Source organism: Lutra lutra, chromosome 1 (genome assembly GCF_902655055.1).
Source record: "Lutra lutra chromosome 1, mLutLut1.2, whole genome shotgun sequence".
In the NCBI taxonomy this organism is placed as follows: domain Eukaryota; kingdom Metazoa; phylum Chordata; class Mammalia; order Carnivora; family Mustelidae; genus Lutra; species Lutra lutra.
This window is the reverse complement of record NC_062278.1, coordinates 167,481,117-167,500,116: the sequence shown is the minus strand read 5'-3', so window position 1 is coordinate 167,500,116 and position 19,000 is coordinate 167,481,117. Positions and strand designations below refer to the sequence as shown.

The window sequence follows — 19,000 nt, the reverse complement described above, 5'->3', positions numbered from 1 at the left end:
TCCTGACTGCACCAGCCCTATTGTGCATCTCTCTGTATGCAGCTCCAGGGGATAAAACAATGAACTGAACTATATTGCCGAAACACTTTAGTGATGTCAAAGCAACTTCCCTGCCATTATTTTATTTAGTTCCCACAAAAGCAGTGTGAGGCAGGGCTGGTATGGCAACCTACTCTGCATTGATTAGACCACCCAGACTCAGAGGAGCTTAGTGATTTTCACAAAGCTTCATAGTCAGAGTCTGGCTAGCTGGCACAAGGCTTCTCAGGCTCTCATTCCATTCTGTCCACTAAGTCACACTGATACACAATATGTGGTGCCTGTCTGCAACCAATTTATAATTGTCATGGACTGTAAACTTTTCATAGAGCTACAAAAAGCTTAATATTAAGACAGTAACTCAATACACTCCTAGACTGACAATCTCTGACATGGCCAAGCATCAGAAAAACTTGTGAAAACTACAGAAATCTAGCACTTATAACAGACCACCTGAATCAGAATCTCTCTGAGGCTGTGCCAGGGGATCTTCATTTTTTAAGGTTCCATAGGATTCTGATATGCAACCAGAGCATGATTAATAATCATATGACTAACCCAGAATGTGGTTACTGTGAGAAAAGAGAAATGGATGTGGACTGCAGTGCCATTATGGAGAAGAAGCATGAGCTGGGCTGTGAAGGAGGGGAAATTTGGTTTGACAGAGAGAGGAGGGGGCACATTTCAGGTCAAGGGATAGGAAGGGTGAGATATGTTCAAGATATTGAATGTTTCTGAGTATAGGTCTGATCTATAGGAATTGGGATATAAGGATGAAAATCCAGTGGCCAATGCAGAGGATGAACAAGATGGGTCTGAGACAGACGATTAGGGGTAGGGTACCTGAGCCCTGCCACACACTTCAAGAGTAGTTCCAACCATAACACCTACACTGGGGCTCTTAATATCAAGCCACCTTGAGTAGATTCTGTGTTCTGTGATCTTTCTTTGAATCCCAACCCTGTGAATTTGTCTCTCTCTCATTGCCCTTATTCTTCTCTATCTTGTATTCTTATTAATCTCCTGGACTTTTGGGGTTCCTTGAAGTGTTTACTTATCTTTCTACCCTCTAGATCAGTGATTCTCAATCAAGGGCAACTACTCCCTCCAGAGACATCTGACAATGACTGAGGATATTTTTAGCTGTCACAACTTGGGGAGGTGATACTACTGGTATCTGGTGGGCTGCTGCTAAATATCCTACAATGCATAGTTATAGCAAGGAATTATCCATCCTAAAATGTCATTTCTGCCAAGGATGAGAAATTCTGCCTTAAATAAGTTACAAGCACATTTAGTTACTTTATTAATAAATTTATCATTATTATTTAATAATAGTAATTCCACTCTAATTTATTTTACTTGATAAATAAATTTTATTAATTTATTATTTAATCTTTGATGAATGGCTGCCTGACCAATCAAATGAATAATAAAAAAAGATTTGTCCTTCAGCCACCTTTGACTTGCAGGTTTCTTATTTTGCGACATAGTAAAGATATAAAAGAAACTGGGCAGACCAACATAGAATTACTAACTCTTCTTATTGCCATGTATAGGCATTAAAAACAAAGCTATCAACTACTATAATGATTCCTTCATAAAGTGAGGGGTATTTAAACCATCAAAATGTAGTAATATTAACAATAAGAACAAGATAGGACAGATATTACTAGGAAGATTCAGTACAGCAACCAACAGTTGCTGTAGGCTGGTGAAAAGTTTACCTCAGCCAGCTCCCAACCACTACTCACCAACTGAGGAACCTTTGAAAGAGATTATAAAGCTCCTGAGGGCAAGACATTTGTCTTACAGGTAGCACTCTGACTCTAAATGCTGGGAAGCCCAAGAAAGGTTGCTGAAGCCACCCCACCTGTGCTGTCCATGCCCACCTTATATTCCAGGGAAAGCAAAGTCTCTGTCTTAGAAGTCCAGCTCCATTTGTGAACTACGTAGCCTTTGTAGTCATTGGCAGTCCCACCTTCCTCATCCAAGACCAAGACGTATGGGCAACTAGAAGAAATATAGCAGTGAGAAGTTGATGTCAAGCCCCTGAAGGAAGCCTCATCACTACAGACTATAGGCAGGCAGGGCTCCGAGACTCTGCCCTAGACTAGAAGAACCCTGAAGGCCAGTGGGCAGCCTCACTGCCTCTGCCTAATATGGTTTGATACCTCTTCATCTGTTGATGCTACAGGAATGTCAGTCAGAAAGGGCAGGTTTGAGAGAGATAATAGAGGCTCAGGCCAAACCCAAAAGGGAAGAAATGAGATATGTGCCCAAAAGCCTGGGTGTATAAGATCTCAGGCACCAAAATGGGAATGGGAACATCTATAGCAGAAGAATAAGTCATTCTTTCTGAAAACATTTCCTTATGACATTGACTTTTGACTGACAAGAATATGTGCCTCTCTTTAAAACCCCCATGGAAGTTGTACCCATGGCTTCTCCTTCACTCACTTCTGGTATAAAACACTCTTCTCCACTAACTCTTCCATGAATCCAGCCAACAATCCAGACCTTAGTGCTCTGGGGTACAAGTGGAGCAGGACTTGGGGAGGTGCCCTTCTCTTTTGCTATGACATGGATCTAGCAAGCAAAGATCAGCCCTCAACATACCTATGTCCCTGCAGGTCCCAATTTAGCCCTGCCTCACAGCCTTCCCAGGCCTCTGGACACTGATGGCCCCTCCTTTTCTTGTGGACCACCACCTCAGTGCCTTCCTCTGTAACCTCCAGAAACACTTCCATGGGGCAAGGATTCCCCCAAACCACTCACCGGGCCTTCATGTTGTACTGAACACAGCCCTGTCCTTCAGCATTGAGCAGAGCCAGAAAGAAGCTAGGCGTATCATTAAAGAGGCAGGTGATGGTTCTTCCTTTGCAGCATGTGGGGATCTGACACATGGCGATGTTTCCAGAGGGATAGCTGGCAGATAGTCAAGGAGAACAGAAAACTCTCCAGGTTCTGCTTTCAGGTGCTCCAGATCTCATGTCAAAATGATAGTTATTTGGTGCATCATTCTCAGTCTTCAAAGACCCTCCCTGCACTTTGCATAAGTAACAACTAAATAATTATGGAGCACAACCATGCCCCACGTGCCTTCCTATATCTTCTTTCCATTCGTCAAAACCACCCTATGGTAGGTAGTATTATCTCCATTTCACAGATGAGTAGGGCCTCCTGGGATGTGGGACTTTCAGTGCTAAAGCCAGGAAAGTCTCAGGCAAATCAGGGCAAGTTGGATCTGTAGGATGAGGAATCCAAGGTGCAAAGAAATGATCATCTCACATGACAGAACAGGGAAGTGGCAGAACTTGTACCTGAAATATGAAGTATATTTCTAATGTTGTCAGACTGCCTCCCCTTATGATTGGTCTAGGAGAGGAGGCAACGTCTCCTTGCTCATTTCCTACTAAGGCAACCCCAAGAAGCACTGGTCTCAGCTTAAAGGAATATGGTGTGGACAGCTACGGCAGGAATTTCAATAGTACCCCAGAAGAATTTCAGTGGTTGGTACCGGGGCTCAACTGCTTTCAAATGCTTCCCCACCAATGGGGGGAAAGATAAACAGATAGGAATCATAAACAGTAACAAATGGAAATTCTAGAGCTGAATAGTACAATAACTGGAATGAAAAAAATCACTAGATGGGTTTAGCAGCATATTGGAGCAGAAGTGTCAGTGAACTTGAAGATGGATCAATAAGTTAACCAGCCTGAGGAGCACAAAGAAAAAAGAATGAAGAAGAGTTAATGGAGCGTAAGAGATCCATGGCAGACCATCAAGCATACAAACATATCCGTAACAGGAATCTCAGAAGGACAGAAGAGAGAGAGAAGAGGGGAAGAAAGAATATTTGAAGAAATAATGATTAAAAGTGCCACAAATTTGATGAAAGACATGGCTGTACACACTCAAGAAGCTTAACAAACTGGAAGGAGAATAAACACAAAGAGAGCCATGCTGAGACACCTTATTATCAAACTGCCAAAAGACAAAGACAAAGACTCTTGAAAGCAGCAAGAGAAAAGAGACTCATTGTGTACATGGGATACTTAATGAAGATGAGGACAATTTCTTATCAGAAACCGTGGAGGCCAGAAGGCACTGGGATGAAATATTTAAACAGACAAAAAAAAAAAAAAAAAAAAAGCTATCAACCAAGAATTCTATATTGAGCAAAACTATCCTACAAAATGAAGAAATTAAGACTTTCTAGATAAACATAAGTTGAGGGGGTTCACCATAGGTAGACCTGCCCTATAGGAAATGCTAGGCTGACATGAAAGGATATTAGATAATAATTAAAAGCAATACAAGTAAAAAGAATACCAGTAAAGGTAACTATACAAGTAAATATAAAACCAGTATTATTGTATTTTTTGTTTATAATTTCTCTTTTTACCCCAGCTAAGTTGAAAGACAAAGATACAAAACACTAATTGTAAATCTATGTTAATGGCACACATTCATATATAAAGATGTAATTTCTGATAACATAAAGGAGGAAGGGTGAGCTGTTTAACAGCAGAGTTTTGTGTACTATTAAGCCTAAATTGGTATTAGCTCAAACTAGTTTGTTGTCAGCTGTAATTCTCAAATGTATTAGTTTCTTGGGATTTCCATAATATCCAGGCCACAAACTTGATAACCTGAACAAGAGAAATTTATTCTCTCACAGTTCTGGATGTTTGAAGTCTGAAATCAAGGTGTTGAGAGGGCCCATATCTTTCTTTCCTCTTTGTGGGTCTGTTTTCTCTTGATTGAATTGGGCTCCACCCTAAGCCAATATGACTTAATCTTAATTAATCATATCTGCAAAGACCCTGCTTCCAAATATGATCACATTCTGAAGCTCCAGATGAACGTACATTTTGGAGACACTATTCAACCCATTATACCTGAGTAAACACTAAAAAACAACAACAACAACAACAAAAACCCAAAAGATATGGAGTAAAGAAAATGAGAGAATAAAAATGGCATATTACAGGGCGCCTGGGTGGCTCAGTTGTTAAGCAGTTGCCTTCGGCTCAGGTCATGATCCCAGGGTTCTGGGATTGAGGCCCACATCGGGCTCCCTGCTCTGTGGGAAGCCTGCTTCTCCCTCTCCTGCTCTCCCTGCTTGTGTTCCCTCTCTGTGTGTCTCTCTCTGTCAAATAAATAAAATCTTAAAAAAAATGGCAGGGCGCCTAGGTGGCTCAGTGGGTTAAAGCCTCTGCCTTCGGCTTGGGTCATGATCCCAGGGTCCTGGGATCGAGCCCCATGTTGGGCTCTCTGCTCAGCAGGGAGCCTGCTTCCCTTCCTCTCTCTCTGCCTGCCTCTCTGCCCACTTGCGATCTCTGTCTGTCAAATAAATAAATAAAATCTTTTAAAAAATGGCATATTACAAAAAAAAATCAGTTCAACATAGAAGAAGGTAATAGTATAGGAACTCAAGAACAACAACAACAAAAAGATATCACATAGATATCACTATTCATAGAAAATGAATAGTAAAATGACAGAATCAAGCCCTTCCATATTAGCAATTACATTAAATAAAAATGGATTAAATTCTCCAACAAAAAGGCAGACTGACAGAATGGATTATTTTTAAAATCCATTTAAATATATATACATATATATGTTTAAATATATATGCTGTCTATAAGAAGCTTACTTTAGATCCAAAGACACAACTAGGTTGAAAGCCAGATGATGGAAAATAGATATTCCATCCAACTAGTAACCAAAAGACAGCAGAGGTGGTTATACTTATATCATAGACAAAAGACTTTAAAAATATTTATAAGAGACAAAGAAGAAATTTGCACATTGAGAAAAAGGTCAATACCTCAAGAAGATACAATTATAGACATATACACACCTAACAACAGAGCCCCCAAAAATGCGAAGCAAAAACTTACAGGGTTAAAAAAAGAAATAGTTCTACAATAGAAGTTGGGAGACTTCACTATCTTACTTTCATCATGGACAGAACAATTACACAGAAGATCAATAAAGAAAATAAAGAATTTGAACACTGCTATAAACCAACTAGACCTAACGGAACACTCCACCCAACAATAAAGAATACACATTCTTTTTGAGTCCACAGGACCATTCTCTGGTAGAGACAATATGTTAGGCCACAAAACAAGTCTCAATAAATTTGAAAAGATTGGAATCATAGAAAGTACCTTCTCTGACAACAGAATGAAATTAGAAATCTATGGCAGAAGGAAATTTAGAAAATTCTCAGATAGGTGCAAATTAAGCAATACACCCAAAAACAAATGGATAGAGAAGCAATCACAAGGGAAATTAGAAAACAGCTGAAAGTGTGAAAACAAAAATATAATATATCAAAATTTATGGGATAAGGCATGGGAATGAGGTCAGAGGGCAGAGTCCAAGGGAGCAGCCACAGAGAACAGGACAGCTGTTGACATTTGAGCTGGGACACTGAGGAGCCTTGGGAATCCAGCCCAGTCTCGTGCTCCCATCCTCATCCAACCTGCTCTTCACAGGGGATGACCCCCAACCAGGTGCTCACACCTACATTCAGGGCAGACAGACCTGGCAGATTTACTATCAGGTGTTCCACTGTAATAATGTTGGAGTTAGGAAATCTCCATTTCTTTGCTCCAAACCAGAAGACTTTGTTCCCTGCATACAGAGGAGGAGTAATGTTGGTAGAAGCTGGCTGACATTTAAAGCTGAAGATTATCATGACTGTTTAACATAAGCTCTATTCTGAAGTAAAACTAATTGTCTTGGAAATACTATGTTGGTTTCATTCTGAGTGCTCAGAGAATCATCCTCACAGGAACACAATATACTGCCCAAATTTGCTTTTGGAACCATGAAAACTGCTCATTTTTTGTTTTGACAATACAATCATAGATGACAATAGTGACACCTGGATTGTACAGCTCCAGAGAAAAATCTTCTACAAAATTCTTATGAAAAAGGATTCAGGGCAGAATCTTTAAGTATTTGGAAGTTGCAGGTGTAAGAGAAGATGAAGTGAAAAGAGCAGGGACATCAATATCTTTCATTCTAGGGATGGTGGAACTTTTGAACTTTATAAGGAAGGACAAGGATAAATTTTACTGCATCATTATTTCAGATTCAAAATCAGTTTCCATATATGGGGTTTTAGGAGCTACCAATTTTCATGATGTGTTTAGTGAAGTGTTTGCAAATCCAGCAGTTTTTGATAACAAAGGTCATCTCACTGAAAAATTATCAAACTCATTCTTGCAATTAGGTACCCAGAGAATCTTTGCAAAAATGTAGTTTTGGTAGAATTTGTAGATTCAGTTACAACTTATGAATTATATACAAATTGTTTATATAGGTGATGGTGAAAATGATGTCTGTCCAGTAACTATTTAAAAGAAGAATGATGTTGCCATGCCATGGAAAGGATATACTTTAGAGAAAACTCTTTCCAAAATGTCTCAAAATCTTGAACCTATGGAATAATCTGTTGTAGTTTGGTCTTTGTGTATTGAAATAATTTCTCATTTACAATTTTTAGTAAAGGAGTAATATGTCAACAACATTATGGGATGATGTGAAAGCAGCGCAGGAAGAAATTAATAGCTATAAATACCCACATTGAAAGAGAAGATCTCAAATCAATAACCATAATTTCCACCTTAGGAACTAGAAAAAGAGAAAACCAAAGTTAAAACTAGCCAAAGGGAGGAAATAATAAAGATTAGAAAAGAGAAAAATAGAACAGAGAAAAGAAAAACACTGGAAAGAACAAACAAAACCAAAAGTTGATTCTTTGAAAAGATCAACAAAATTGAGAAACCTTTAGCTAGACTGAGTCAGAGAAAAAGGAAAATTCAAATTCCTAAAATCATAAAGTGGAGACTTTACTACTGACTTTACAGAAATTAAAAAAAAATACATCATAAGAGATGTATATGAACAATTGTATATCTACAAGTGATATAGTCCATTTGGGAAAAAAAAATCCTAGAAACACACAAAGGAAGTTGTAGGATACAAAATCAACACACAGAAATCAGTTGTCCCTCATGAACATGGGATGTCTTTCCATTTATCTCAGTCTTCTTTAATATATCTCAACAGTATTTTGTAGTTTTTGATGTAGAAGTCTGACACCTCCTTGGTTAAATTTATTCCAAAGTATTTTATGCTTTTGGATGCTAGTGTAAATGACATTATTTCCTTTGGTTCATCACTTTTTTATTCTTGCTGCTGTTCATAGAGCATTTCACATAATTTGTTGTTAGTATTCAAGGATTGGCAGACTTAATATTGTTCATGGCAAAATGCCCCACAGTGACCTATAGATTCAGTACAATTCATATCATAATTTCCTCAGTATGTTCTTACAAAAACAGGAAATTTGATTTTAAAAATCATATGGACTTTCACAGGACCCCAAATAACCAAAATAATCTTGAAAAAAGAAAAAGGTGAGTCAAACTTCCTAATTTCAACACTTCACTACAAAGCTACAATAATCAAAACACTGTGGCACTGACATACAAATCAATGGACTAGAACTGAGAGTCCAAAAGTAAACTCATGTATCAACGATTAACTGATCCTCAACAAGGGTGCCAAGACCATTCAATGGTGAAAGAACAGTCTCCTCAAGAAATAGAGGTGGGACAACTGGCTATCACTTGAGAAAGGATGGAGTTGGATCCTGATCTCACACCATATGTAAAAATCAACTGAAAATGGATCAAAGACCTAAATGTAAGATCTGTAAACCATTAAACTCTTAGAAGACAATACAGGCATAAGGATAGTTTCTTGGATATGAAACCCAAAGCAGAAGGAACAAAAAAGAAAAGAAAAGAAAAGAAAAATTGGACTTCATAAAAATTAAAAACTTCCATACTTCAAAGGATATTATCAAGAGAATGAAAAAACACCCCACAGGATAGGAAAAAAGTTGCAAATCATTTATCAGATAAGGATCTAGTATCTATAATATATAAACAACTCTTGGAACTCAATAAATAATGGACAATAAAAAAATGGGTGAAGGACTTGAATACACATTTCGACAAAGAAGATATGCCAAGAAGGCACATGAAGATGCTTGAAATCATTAGTTATTAGGAAAACCATTCAAAGCCACAATGAGATATTACTTTACATCCACTAGAGTGGCTGGAATTTAAAAATTGGAAAATATCAAGTATAGTCAAGAATGTGGAGAACCTGGAACTCTTACACATTGTAGGTGGGAATATAACCCAGTGGCACAGAGCCACTGGAGAAAACATTTTGGAGGGCCTTAAATAAGTTAAACATAGAACTACTATATGACCCAGTAATTCCACTCCTATGTATAGACCTAAAAGAATTAAAAACAGGCATTCACAGTAGCCCAATGGTGGGGAAAACCTAATGTCCATAAGCAAATGAATGGATTAGAAGAAAGTGGAACACCCATATAATAGAATACTATTCAGCCACAAAAAGGAAATTGTGAGATGTGCCATAATGTGTGACCCTTGAAAACATTATGCTCAGTGAAAGAAGCCAGACACAAAAGGTCACATACGATAGAATTTATAAGATGTCCAGAAGAGGCAAATCAAAAGAGACAAAAACATATTAGTGGTTGCTAGGACTATGGTAGGGGAAAACAGAAAGTGATGGGTGAATGGGCATAGGGTTTTCTTTTGGGGTGATGAAAAGCTTGTGGAACTTGAGACAAGGCATCACTGTAAATTCATTGACTGCCACTCAATTGGATATACCCCAATTTTAAAAAGGAGGCACTGTTGTATAGTATAATGTGGATGAACCTTGAAGACATAATGGTGATGGAAAGAAGCCAGATATAAAAGGCCACATGCTGCATGATCCCATTTATACGAACTATCTGGAACAGGTAAATGCAAAGAAGCAAAAAGCATGTTAGTGGTTGCCGGGAACTGTAGGGGAGGGGAAATGGGGAGCGTCTGCTTAACAAACATGGGGTTAGCTTTCAGGGTGATGAAAAACCCTGGAACTAGGTTGTGGAGATGGCTGCCCAGCATTATGAATATAGTTCATGCCATTCAATTACACACTTTAAGTTGGTTAAAATGAGAAATTTTATGCGATGTACATTTTTTCATATTAAAAAAAAATAAGTACCTCAGAGTATTTCTAAGGGAACAGTGCTGAGCACAGTGAATAAAGTTTGTTTTAAATATGATAAGTCCGTGCATAGGAAAAAAGGCTTTGAGGGAAGTTTAATGGGAGAATCAGCAGTAGTGGGGAGACATCCAGGAGATGCTGACAATGGAGGGAATGACACCCAAATGAAATGAATACTGGGATGGTTCTGGGGTCTGATGTGGACAAAGAACAAACCAATCGGGGCTCGCAGCTTTCTGGCACCTCAGGGGTAGACAAACCATTTCTACTTGAGAGCTGTGGCCAGCAATCTCCATGAGACCAGAATTAACTGCTGAGTCCAGAAAATGTCTTCCAAACATTTTTCTCTGCTTACAAGGGATCTAACAGGTACATGCGTGCTTTGGCCACTGGAACACAGTGACACAGAATTTCTCCAAGATCACTGGGTCCAACTTCCTCTCCTTATAGTGAAGGCAAGTGAGGCCCAGAGAGATGAAGTGACCAGCAGGGACACCAAGAAGAACTGGGCCTAGAACCCAGCCTCTTGGGACTTTCAAAGATGAAATGCACTGGAGGACAGGATGTGGTCACTGGTGGCATATGGGTCAAGCATGCCAGTAGCAGGGCCTACAGGTTTGGGGTGGTCCCATCCAAGGGGACCTCGGGATTCTGGGACAGGGAAGAGAATGAGGGCTGTGCTCTAGGTCACCCACTGTAGTCCTGCTGATAGCAACAGAATTCACATAGTTTCTCGAGCTCAGGGAGATGATCCTATTCAAGGCAATGAAGAATCAGGAAAGGGGGAAGGGAGAGCCCATGACTCCCAGTAAGCAGCAGTTACCCTGGAAGGAGTTTGCTGTGTTCAATATCACAGGCCTCCCTGGAAGCAGGGCCAAGAGGAGTGTGATGAATGGATTCATTTACGGTCAGAGAAACAATAGGATGCCTTTGACAAGGCACTTAAATTCTGAATTCCCAGTTCAGCTGGAGAAGAGGCCAAATGAAGTGAGGGCGGGGGGGGGGGGGGGGGGGGGTGGCGGCAGGGGGCCTACTGGGAGGCAGGCTTGGCTTGGCAACCTATTTGACAGTTCAGAGAGCTCCCTCTCTTCCAAAGCTATGGGACACTGAGTACCCTGTGGTTTTATTATTAAACAAGACCATCTTCCTTCCCCCCATCTCCTGCTCTCTGCTCCATGGAAGAATCCTGGGAGGCCCAACAATTGTGCCAGGAGGAGGGACCTAAATAGAGGTGAAGTGGCCCTGAATCAGGGCCTGGATCTGCCACCAAATTCCTTTTGTGACACTGAAGTGAGTGACACCATCCACTACTACAAGGAAGGGACAGGGATGTCTGGCTTAGTGGCTCCTCTTTTTGATGTCTCATCCAACTCAGACTGTAAAACCTGGAATCGGCCTCAGAGCCTTGCTGCCAAATGGGTTGGGCATCCGGTCCAGCCCCACTGTCTGCTGGGGAGTGGGCAACAGGACCCCTGCAAGGAACACAGGGGTCCAAGGCGGCTTCTTGATGCATTGCTTCCCACCCAGACATTCTCCAAAGGGAGCCCTCTCTGACCTGAACAAAAAATGCCTAGTATCCTGAAAAACAGATCACCAAGCTTCTCTGGTCAGTTGAAAAACCAAAGTAAACACTCAGGCTTATTCAAACCCGAGGCTTTTCTGGGGCTGAGTTGCTGGGGAGAAGGGGCAGCAGCAAATAAAAGGATACTACACAAAGGAGGACCCATCATAGAAGGCGTAATGGAACTTGATGATCTTCTTGGATACCTTCCACTCCTGAGAATGCCGGACAAAGTGAGGGTGGTGGTAGGTGGGAGGCTGGTGAAGGGTGGAAGCGGAGGTCTGAGCACCTGAAGGGTGAGGGTGGTGGGAGCTCGGGGTCTGAGCATCCCCTTTCGGGGCTGACATTAGATGAGGGGGCACCTTTGCCCTGTAGTTGCGAAAGATCAGGGGACAGAAGAAAGTCCTCCCTTTCCACGAGGCCCTTTCCGCTTCTCTGCAGGGAAGGAGACCAACATATCTTCTAGCCACTTGGCTCTTACTCACCAGGGACACTCTCTCTACAGCCCCTTCCCAGTTCCCAAGACTCCCATCCCATTTCCCTGTCCCCAGAGCACCTCTGCCTGCCCCATTCTCCCTTGTCCTTAAAAGTAGGAGTTTTAGGTAGAACTGGGAAACTGTCCTCTGAAACTAGTCTCTGCCTGACTTTTACCTTCAGCAATAGGGTAAGGACCCATGGAGTGGGACCAAATACAGAAGGGGGACCTGGTAGGAGAGCTGGAGGTGCTGCACACTCCCCACTCCTGAGGTTATAAAAGAGCTTCCTTCCAGAATATCACAATAAGGGGCAAGCTGGGTGGTTTCCCTCCTCCCGTGTTCTGTAGCTGCATTAATGGCCCAGGGGAGTCCAAGACATATGCCTTAAATGGGGCTAGGTTTTAAATCCTTTATGACCCATGGTCTGAGTCTTTGGAGAAATATAGACTAACTTGCTAAGACTCGTGGGACCCAGAATCATAGATATCATTAATCACCCATGTCAATGTTTTTTTTTCCTCTGAAAGGATTTTTGCTGCTGCTATTGTTATAGGAAAACATCTGACAAATTATGTTAAGAAATAAGTGTTCAGGGCACAAAGCCTTCAAAGTGTAAGGAGCCCTGCAAATTGTGAGGAGGCAAAGATCAATGCCCTGGTGTCAGGTCCACCAAACTGTGGGACCTCTGGCAATGGCTTACCTACCCATCTGCTTGGGCTGCCTCAGTTTCCTCATCTGCAAAATGGGCATACCTCCTCTTCCTCATCAGGTTGTAGTAAGGACTGAAAAGGACTGTGTGGGAGGAGAGACTGGGGATGGGAGAGTGTGTGAGGGACAGCCATGACCCCTGACACTGTCATTGGGGGCCCTGGGTAGCTAGCACTTCCTGGCACTGCTCAGGCACTTCTGTGAATTCCCCTTCATGCACAAACAGGTAGCTGGTGGTCATACCCAACTCTCACATCTGCCCCCAACCACTGAGGTGCTCACATATGGCGACACATCTCCTGCAGCTTCTCCCGGACCTCAGGGCAGGGGTCACTGAACTCCACGCTGTCAGAGGCAGACATTCCAGCTCCTCGTTGAAAGGACAACACGGTTATGTCTTCTAAGTTTTTTGATTTACCTGTTACTGAAGAGTAAGAGGTTAGAGAGGGAATTTTAGGGAGTGGTTTCTTAAGACATCATGCTCAGATGGGGATGCAGTGGCAGGGAGAGCAGGAGAGCAGTATCTTCTGATGGTCAAAGTAACTGGGGACATCATTCATGGTTTCCAGGGACAGGAATCCCTGGCAGATCACTTGTAACACAGAGACGTTGCTCTGCAAGTCAATTAAGCATGCATAAGGAACAAATGTGTGCAGAGTGATGAGCCCAGCCATGTTTCCCCAGGACGGCCTGTGCATGTGACTGCCATGGGGGCTGAAGTGATTCTCTTCTGACACTTCTGATTAAAGACAGAAGGTCTCAGGGGCAACTGGGTGGCTCAGTCGGTTGTGTCTGACTCTTGATTTTGGCTCAGGTTTTGATCTCAGGATTGTAAAATCAAGTCCCCCATCAAGCTCCAGCTGTGTGTAGAGCCTGCTTGAGATTCTCTCCCAAGGCACCTGGGTGGTACAGTAGGTTAAGCATCTGACTCTTGCTTTTTGCTGAGGTCATGATCTCAGGATTGTGGGACTGAGCCCCATGTGGAGTCCTACATGGAACCCTTCGTGGAGCCCTGCATCAGACCCCGTGCTCAGTGGGAAGTCTGCTTCTTCCCCTCTGCCTATCCCCTACCTCCCTACACACACACACACACACACACACTCTCTCTCTCTCTCTCTCTCTCTCTCGCTCAAAAAACAAACAAACAAAAAGGCAGAATGTCTCAACTCCATCTCAATCAACTGTAACACTTTTCTGATGTTGGCTAACCTCAGGCCTTCAATGAAGGGTAGTGTATATCGACTGAGACTTGGACTGAAATTATTTTTTTTATATATATATATTGTGGTTAAAAACACCTCACAAAAATTTACCATCCTAACCATTCTTACTGTGGACAGCCCCGTGGTATTAAATACATTCACACTGTTGCACACCCATTGTTTATTTAGTCTGAATTATAATTATCAGATATATGATTTACAAATATTTTCTCCCATTCTGCCTTTTTACTCTATGGATAGTCTTTCGATGTACAAAATTTAACATTTTCACAAAGTCCAATTTGTCTATTTTTAAATTTTATTTTTTAAATTTCTTTTCAGTGTTCCAGAATTCATTGTTTATGCACCACACCCAGTGCTCCATGCAATACGTGCCCTCCGCAATTTGTCTATTTTTTTGTTGCTGTACCGTATCTAAGAAATCATTGCCAAGTCCAGTGTCATGAAATTTTGCCTATATTTTCTTCTAAGAATTTTATTGTTGTAGGTCTTATATTTAGTACCTTGTTCCATTTTGAGTTAATTTTCAGATATGGTATTAGGTAAAGATCCAACTTCATTCATTTGCTAGTGGAAATCCAGTTTTCTCAGTGCTATTTGTTGAAAAGACTGGATGCCCCATTAAATGGTCTTAACATCCTTGTCAAAACTGACCATATATACAAAGATTTATTCCTGGGGTCTCTCTTCTATTCTGTTGGTCTATACATCTGTCTTTATATCAATACCATGCCATTTTGATTACTGTATCTTTGTAGTAAGTAATGAAATCAAGAAATGTGAGTCCTCCAATTTTTTCTTGTTTTTTTAAGATTGTTTTGGTTCTTCAGGGGTCCCTTGAGATTCTATATGAATTTTAAGATGAATTTTCCTATTTCTGTAAAAAAAATCATTAGGATTTTGATAGGGATTGCTTTGAATCTGTAGATCACTCTGGATAGCATTAACATTTTAACAATTTTAACTCTTCCAATTCATAAACATAGCATATGTTTCCATTTATTTGTTTCTTCTTTAATTACTCCCAGCAATGCTTTGTAGTTTTCATTGTACAAGTCTTTCATTTCCTTGGTTAAGTTAATTCATAAATATTTTGCTCTTTTTTCTGCTCTTGGAATTGTTTTGTAATTTCCTTTTCAGAGTGTTCATTGTTTGCATATGGAAATGAACGGATTTGTGTGTTATATCCTGCTACTTTGATGAATTCGTTTATTCTAACAGGTTTTATTGTGTGGAATCTTCATGGTTTTCTGTATAAAAGATCATATTATCTGCAAACAGATAATTTAAATTCTTCCTTTCTAATTTGAATGTCTTTTATTCCTTTTTCTTGTCAATCTTGCTTTGGCTAGGACTTCCAGTTCGGTATTGAATAGAAAGGGGTGAAAGTGGATATCTTTGCCTTGTTTCTGATCTTAAAAGCTTTCAGTCTACCACTACTGAGTATGATGTTTATGTCTTTGTTTTTCATATATGACTTTAACCGTGTAAAGGTAGTTTACTTCCATTTACTTCACTTTTTTTTTAATCATGAAAGAGTGCTGAATTGTCAAATGATTTTTCTGCATCAATTGAGATAATTATGTGGTTTTTTCCCCTTCATTCTGTGACTGAGTTTTGTGTGTTGAACCACTCTTGCATTCCAAGAATAAATCCTGCTTGGTGTCATGGTGTATAATTCCTAATGTGCTGTTGAACTCTGTTGTTAGTGTTTTGTTGAAGATTTTTGATTCAATGTTCATAGAGGATATTGTCTGTGGTTTTCTTTTGTTGTAATGCCTTTGATGCTGGCTTCACAGAATGAGTTGGGAAGTGTTCCCTCTTCTTTTTTTGGAAAAGTTTGAGAATGATTGTAATTAGTTCTTAAAATCCTTGGTAGAATTTGCCACTAAAGCTGTCAAATCTAGGGCTTTTCTTTGTTGGGAGTCTTTTTTTTTTTTTAAGATTTATTTATTTACCTTAGAGAGAGTGTGAGTTGGGGGTAGTGGCAGAGAGGGAGGGAGATAAGCAGACTCCTGGCTGAGTAGGGAGCTCGATGTGGGGCTCAACCACAGGACCCTGAGATCATGACCTGAGCTGAAACCAAGAATCAGATGCTCAACTGACTGAGCCATCCAGGTGCCCCTTTGTTGGAGATTTTTGATTATTGGTTTAATCTCTTTAGTATCTATAGGTCTATCAAAATTTTCTACTTCTTCCTGATTTAGTTTGGGTAGGTTTTGTGTTTCTAGAAATCTGTCCATTTCATGCAAGTTATCCAATTTGTTGGTGTACAATTGTACATTGTATGCTATCATAATCCTTTTTTTTGGTAGAATCAGCGGTAGAGTACCCACTTTCAATTCATTTTAGTAATCTGAGTCTTATCTCTTTTTTCCTTAGTTGATCTAGCTAAAAGTTTATCAATCTTGTTGATCTTTTCAAAGAATCAACTTTTGATTTCAGTGGGTTTTTAATTCTCTCATTTCTCTCTGTTCTAATCTTTATTCTTTCCTTTTCTAGCTTTGGTTTTAATTTTTTCTTTTTCTAGTTCCTTAAGTTGTAAATTTAGGTTTTTTAATATGATATCTTTCTTATCTTTAAATGTAATCATTTGTGACTATAAATTCTCCCCCTTAGTATTACTTCTGCTGCATCCTGGAGGTTTTGGTTTATGATGTTCTCATTTTCATTCATCTCTAAATATTTTCTAACTGCTCTTGTTCTTCTTTAATGTGTTGGTTGTTTAAGAATGTTATTTACAGGGCACCTGGGTGGCTCAGTTGGTTAAGCATCTGACTCTTGATTTTGGCTCAGGTCATGATCTCAGGGCCATGAAATTGAGCCCCGTGTCAGGCTTGGCACTCAGTGCAAGTCAGTTTGAATTTCCCTCTCCCACCTCCTTTTTCCCTGCTCTCTTTCTCTAAAAATAAATAAAATATTTAAAGAATGCATTATTTACTTTCCACAATATTGTGATTTTTTTTTCTAATTTTCCTTCTGTTATTGCTTTCTAACTTCATCCTACTTTGGTCAGAAAAGATACTTTGTGTGTTATCTGTTTTTTTTAATTGATTGAGACAATCTGTGGCCTAACATATGGTCTCTTCTGAAAAATGGCCCATGTGCACTTGAGAAGAATGTGTATTGTTTTTGTTGTTTTCTAATTGATTTATTCTGTTATTTAAGTCCTTTATTTCCTTATTTATCTTCTGCCTGGTTGTTTTTCCATTATTGTAAGAAGGGTATTGAAATTTCCAAACATTATTGTATAACTGTCTTTAATCTGTCAGTTTTTGCTTCAGATAGTGTTATGGTCTGTCATTAGGTGCACAAACATTTATATTATCTCTTTGTTGTACTGAAACTTTTATTAACACAGTGTGTCCTTTGTCTCCTGTAACGTTTTTGATTTAAAGTTTTTTGTCTGATACTAGTATTGCTATCCCTGCTCTCTTTGGTTACTCTTTGCATAGAATATCTTTTTCCATCCTTTCTTTTTTCCTTTTTAAGAAATTTTAATTCAATTAGCCAACATATAGAACATCATTACTTTCAGATTTTTTCTCATTCTTTCACTTTCAACCTGTTTTGAGTCTTTGGATCTCAAGTGACTCTCTTATAGACAGCATATTGTTGGATCATGTGTTCTTATCCATTCTGCTAATCTCTGTCTTTTGATTGGACAGTTTAATCCATTCAACTTAAAGTAATTGCTGATGAAGGGCTTCTGTTATTGTAGTTTTTGTTTACTATATGCCTTATGGCTTTTGCCTCTCATATCTTTCAATACTGTTTCCTTTCTATTGATTGTCATAAAAGGTTTAAATTCCTTTCTCATTTGCTTTTTGGTATATTCTATGGCTATTTTCTTTGTGGTTACATTGGGGATATCATGGGGAATTACATTTAACATCCTAAAGTTCTAAAACTCTAATTTGAATTTTTGCCAGCTTAACTTCAGTAACACAAAAAAACTCTCCTCCTTTACAGATTTATCCTCAACCCTTTCAGCATCACAAGATCACAGCTTTATATACTATGTGCACCAAAACATAAAACAACAATGCTCTTAAATGTATGTCTTTTAAATTACATAATAAATAAGATTTGTACTTACCAACCAGAGTTACAGTAATACTTTTACACTAACAATTTTTCTTTAAATGTCTCTTAAATCATGTAAAAAACAAAAAGTACAGTTACAAACCAGTTACAATAATACTAGCTTTTATAGTTGCCCATATCTTTCCTTTTATTGAGATCTTTATTTCTCCATACAACTTCAAGGTACTGTCTAGTGTCCTTTCATTTCACCTTGTGGGACTCCCTTGAGCACTTCTTGAAGGGTAGGTCTAGCAATCATGAACTCCCTTGGGTTTTGACAATCTGGGAAAGTTTTAATAGTTCCCTCACTTTTGAAGGACAGTTTTGCTGAACATAGGATTCTTGGCTGACAGGTTTTGGGTTTTTTTCCCCCCTTTTAACACTCTGAATATACATGCCCAGAGGCCACATGCCTTGCAGCTTCCAAAGTTTCTGATGAGAAATCTGCTGATAATGTTGTTGAGAATTCCCTGGATGTAATGATTTGCTTTTCTCTTGCCGCTTTCCAGGTTCTCTGTTATTGTCTTTCGAAAGTTATAATGTGTCTTGGTGTGGGTCTCTTTGAGTTCATGTTGCCTGGAGTCTGTCAATCTTCTCTGATGTTTATATTCACATCTTTCATCAAGTTTGGGAAGTTTTTAGCCAACATTTCCTCAAATATTCTCACTGTCCCTTTCTCTCTTCTTCTGAGACTCCCGCAATGCACATGTATTCTCCTTGATGGTGTCCCACAGATAACCTTAGGCTCCATTCATTTTTTTTTAAAGACT

At 39.6% G+C, this 19,000-nt stretch overlaps 1 protein-coding gene and 1 pseudogene across 1 annotated transcript in view; one reads left to right on the top strand and one right to left on the bottom strand.

Annotated features, from left to right (window-relative positions):
- C1H3orf20 (chromosome 1 C3orf20 homolog) overlaps positions 1-19,000 on the bottom strand; it is an 87,969-nt gene that overhangs the window by 47,548 nt on the left and 21,421 nt on the right. The window contains 4 exon segments of the mRNA XM_047743810.1: positions 1,932-2,052; positions 2,818-2,967; positions 11,885-12,172; positions 13,204-13,345. Of these exon segments, the coding sequence (XP_047599766.1) occupies positions 1,932-2,052; positions 2,818-2,967; positions 11,885-12,172; positions 13,204-13,345 (701 nt within the window).
- Positions 6,894-7,581, top strand: LOC125087718 (pyridoxal phosphate phosphatase PHOSPHO2-like; annotated as a pseudogene).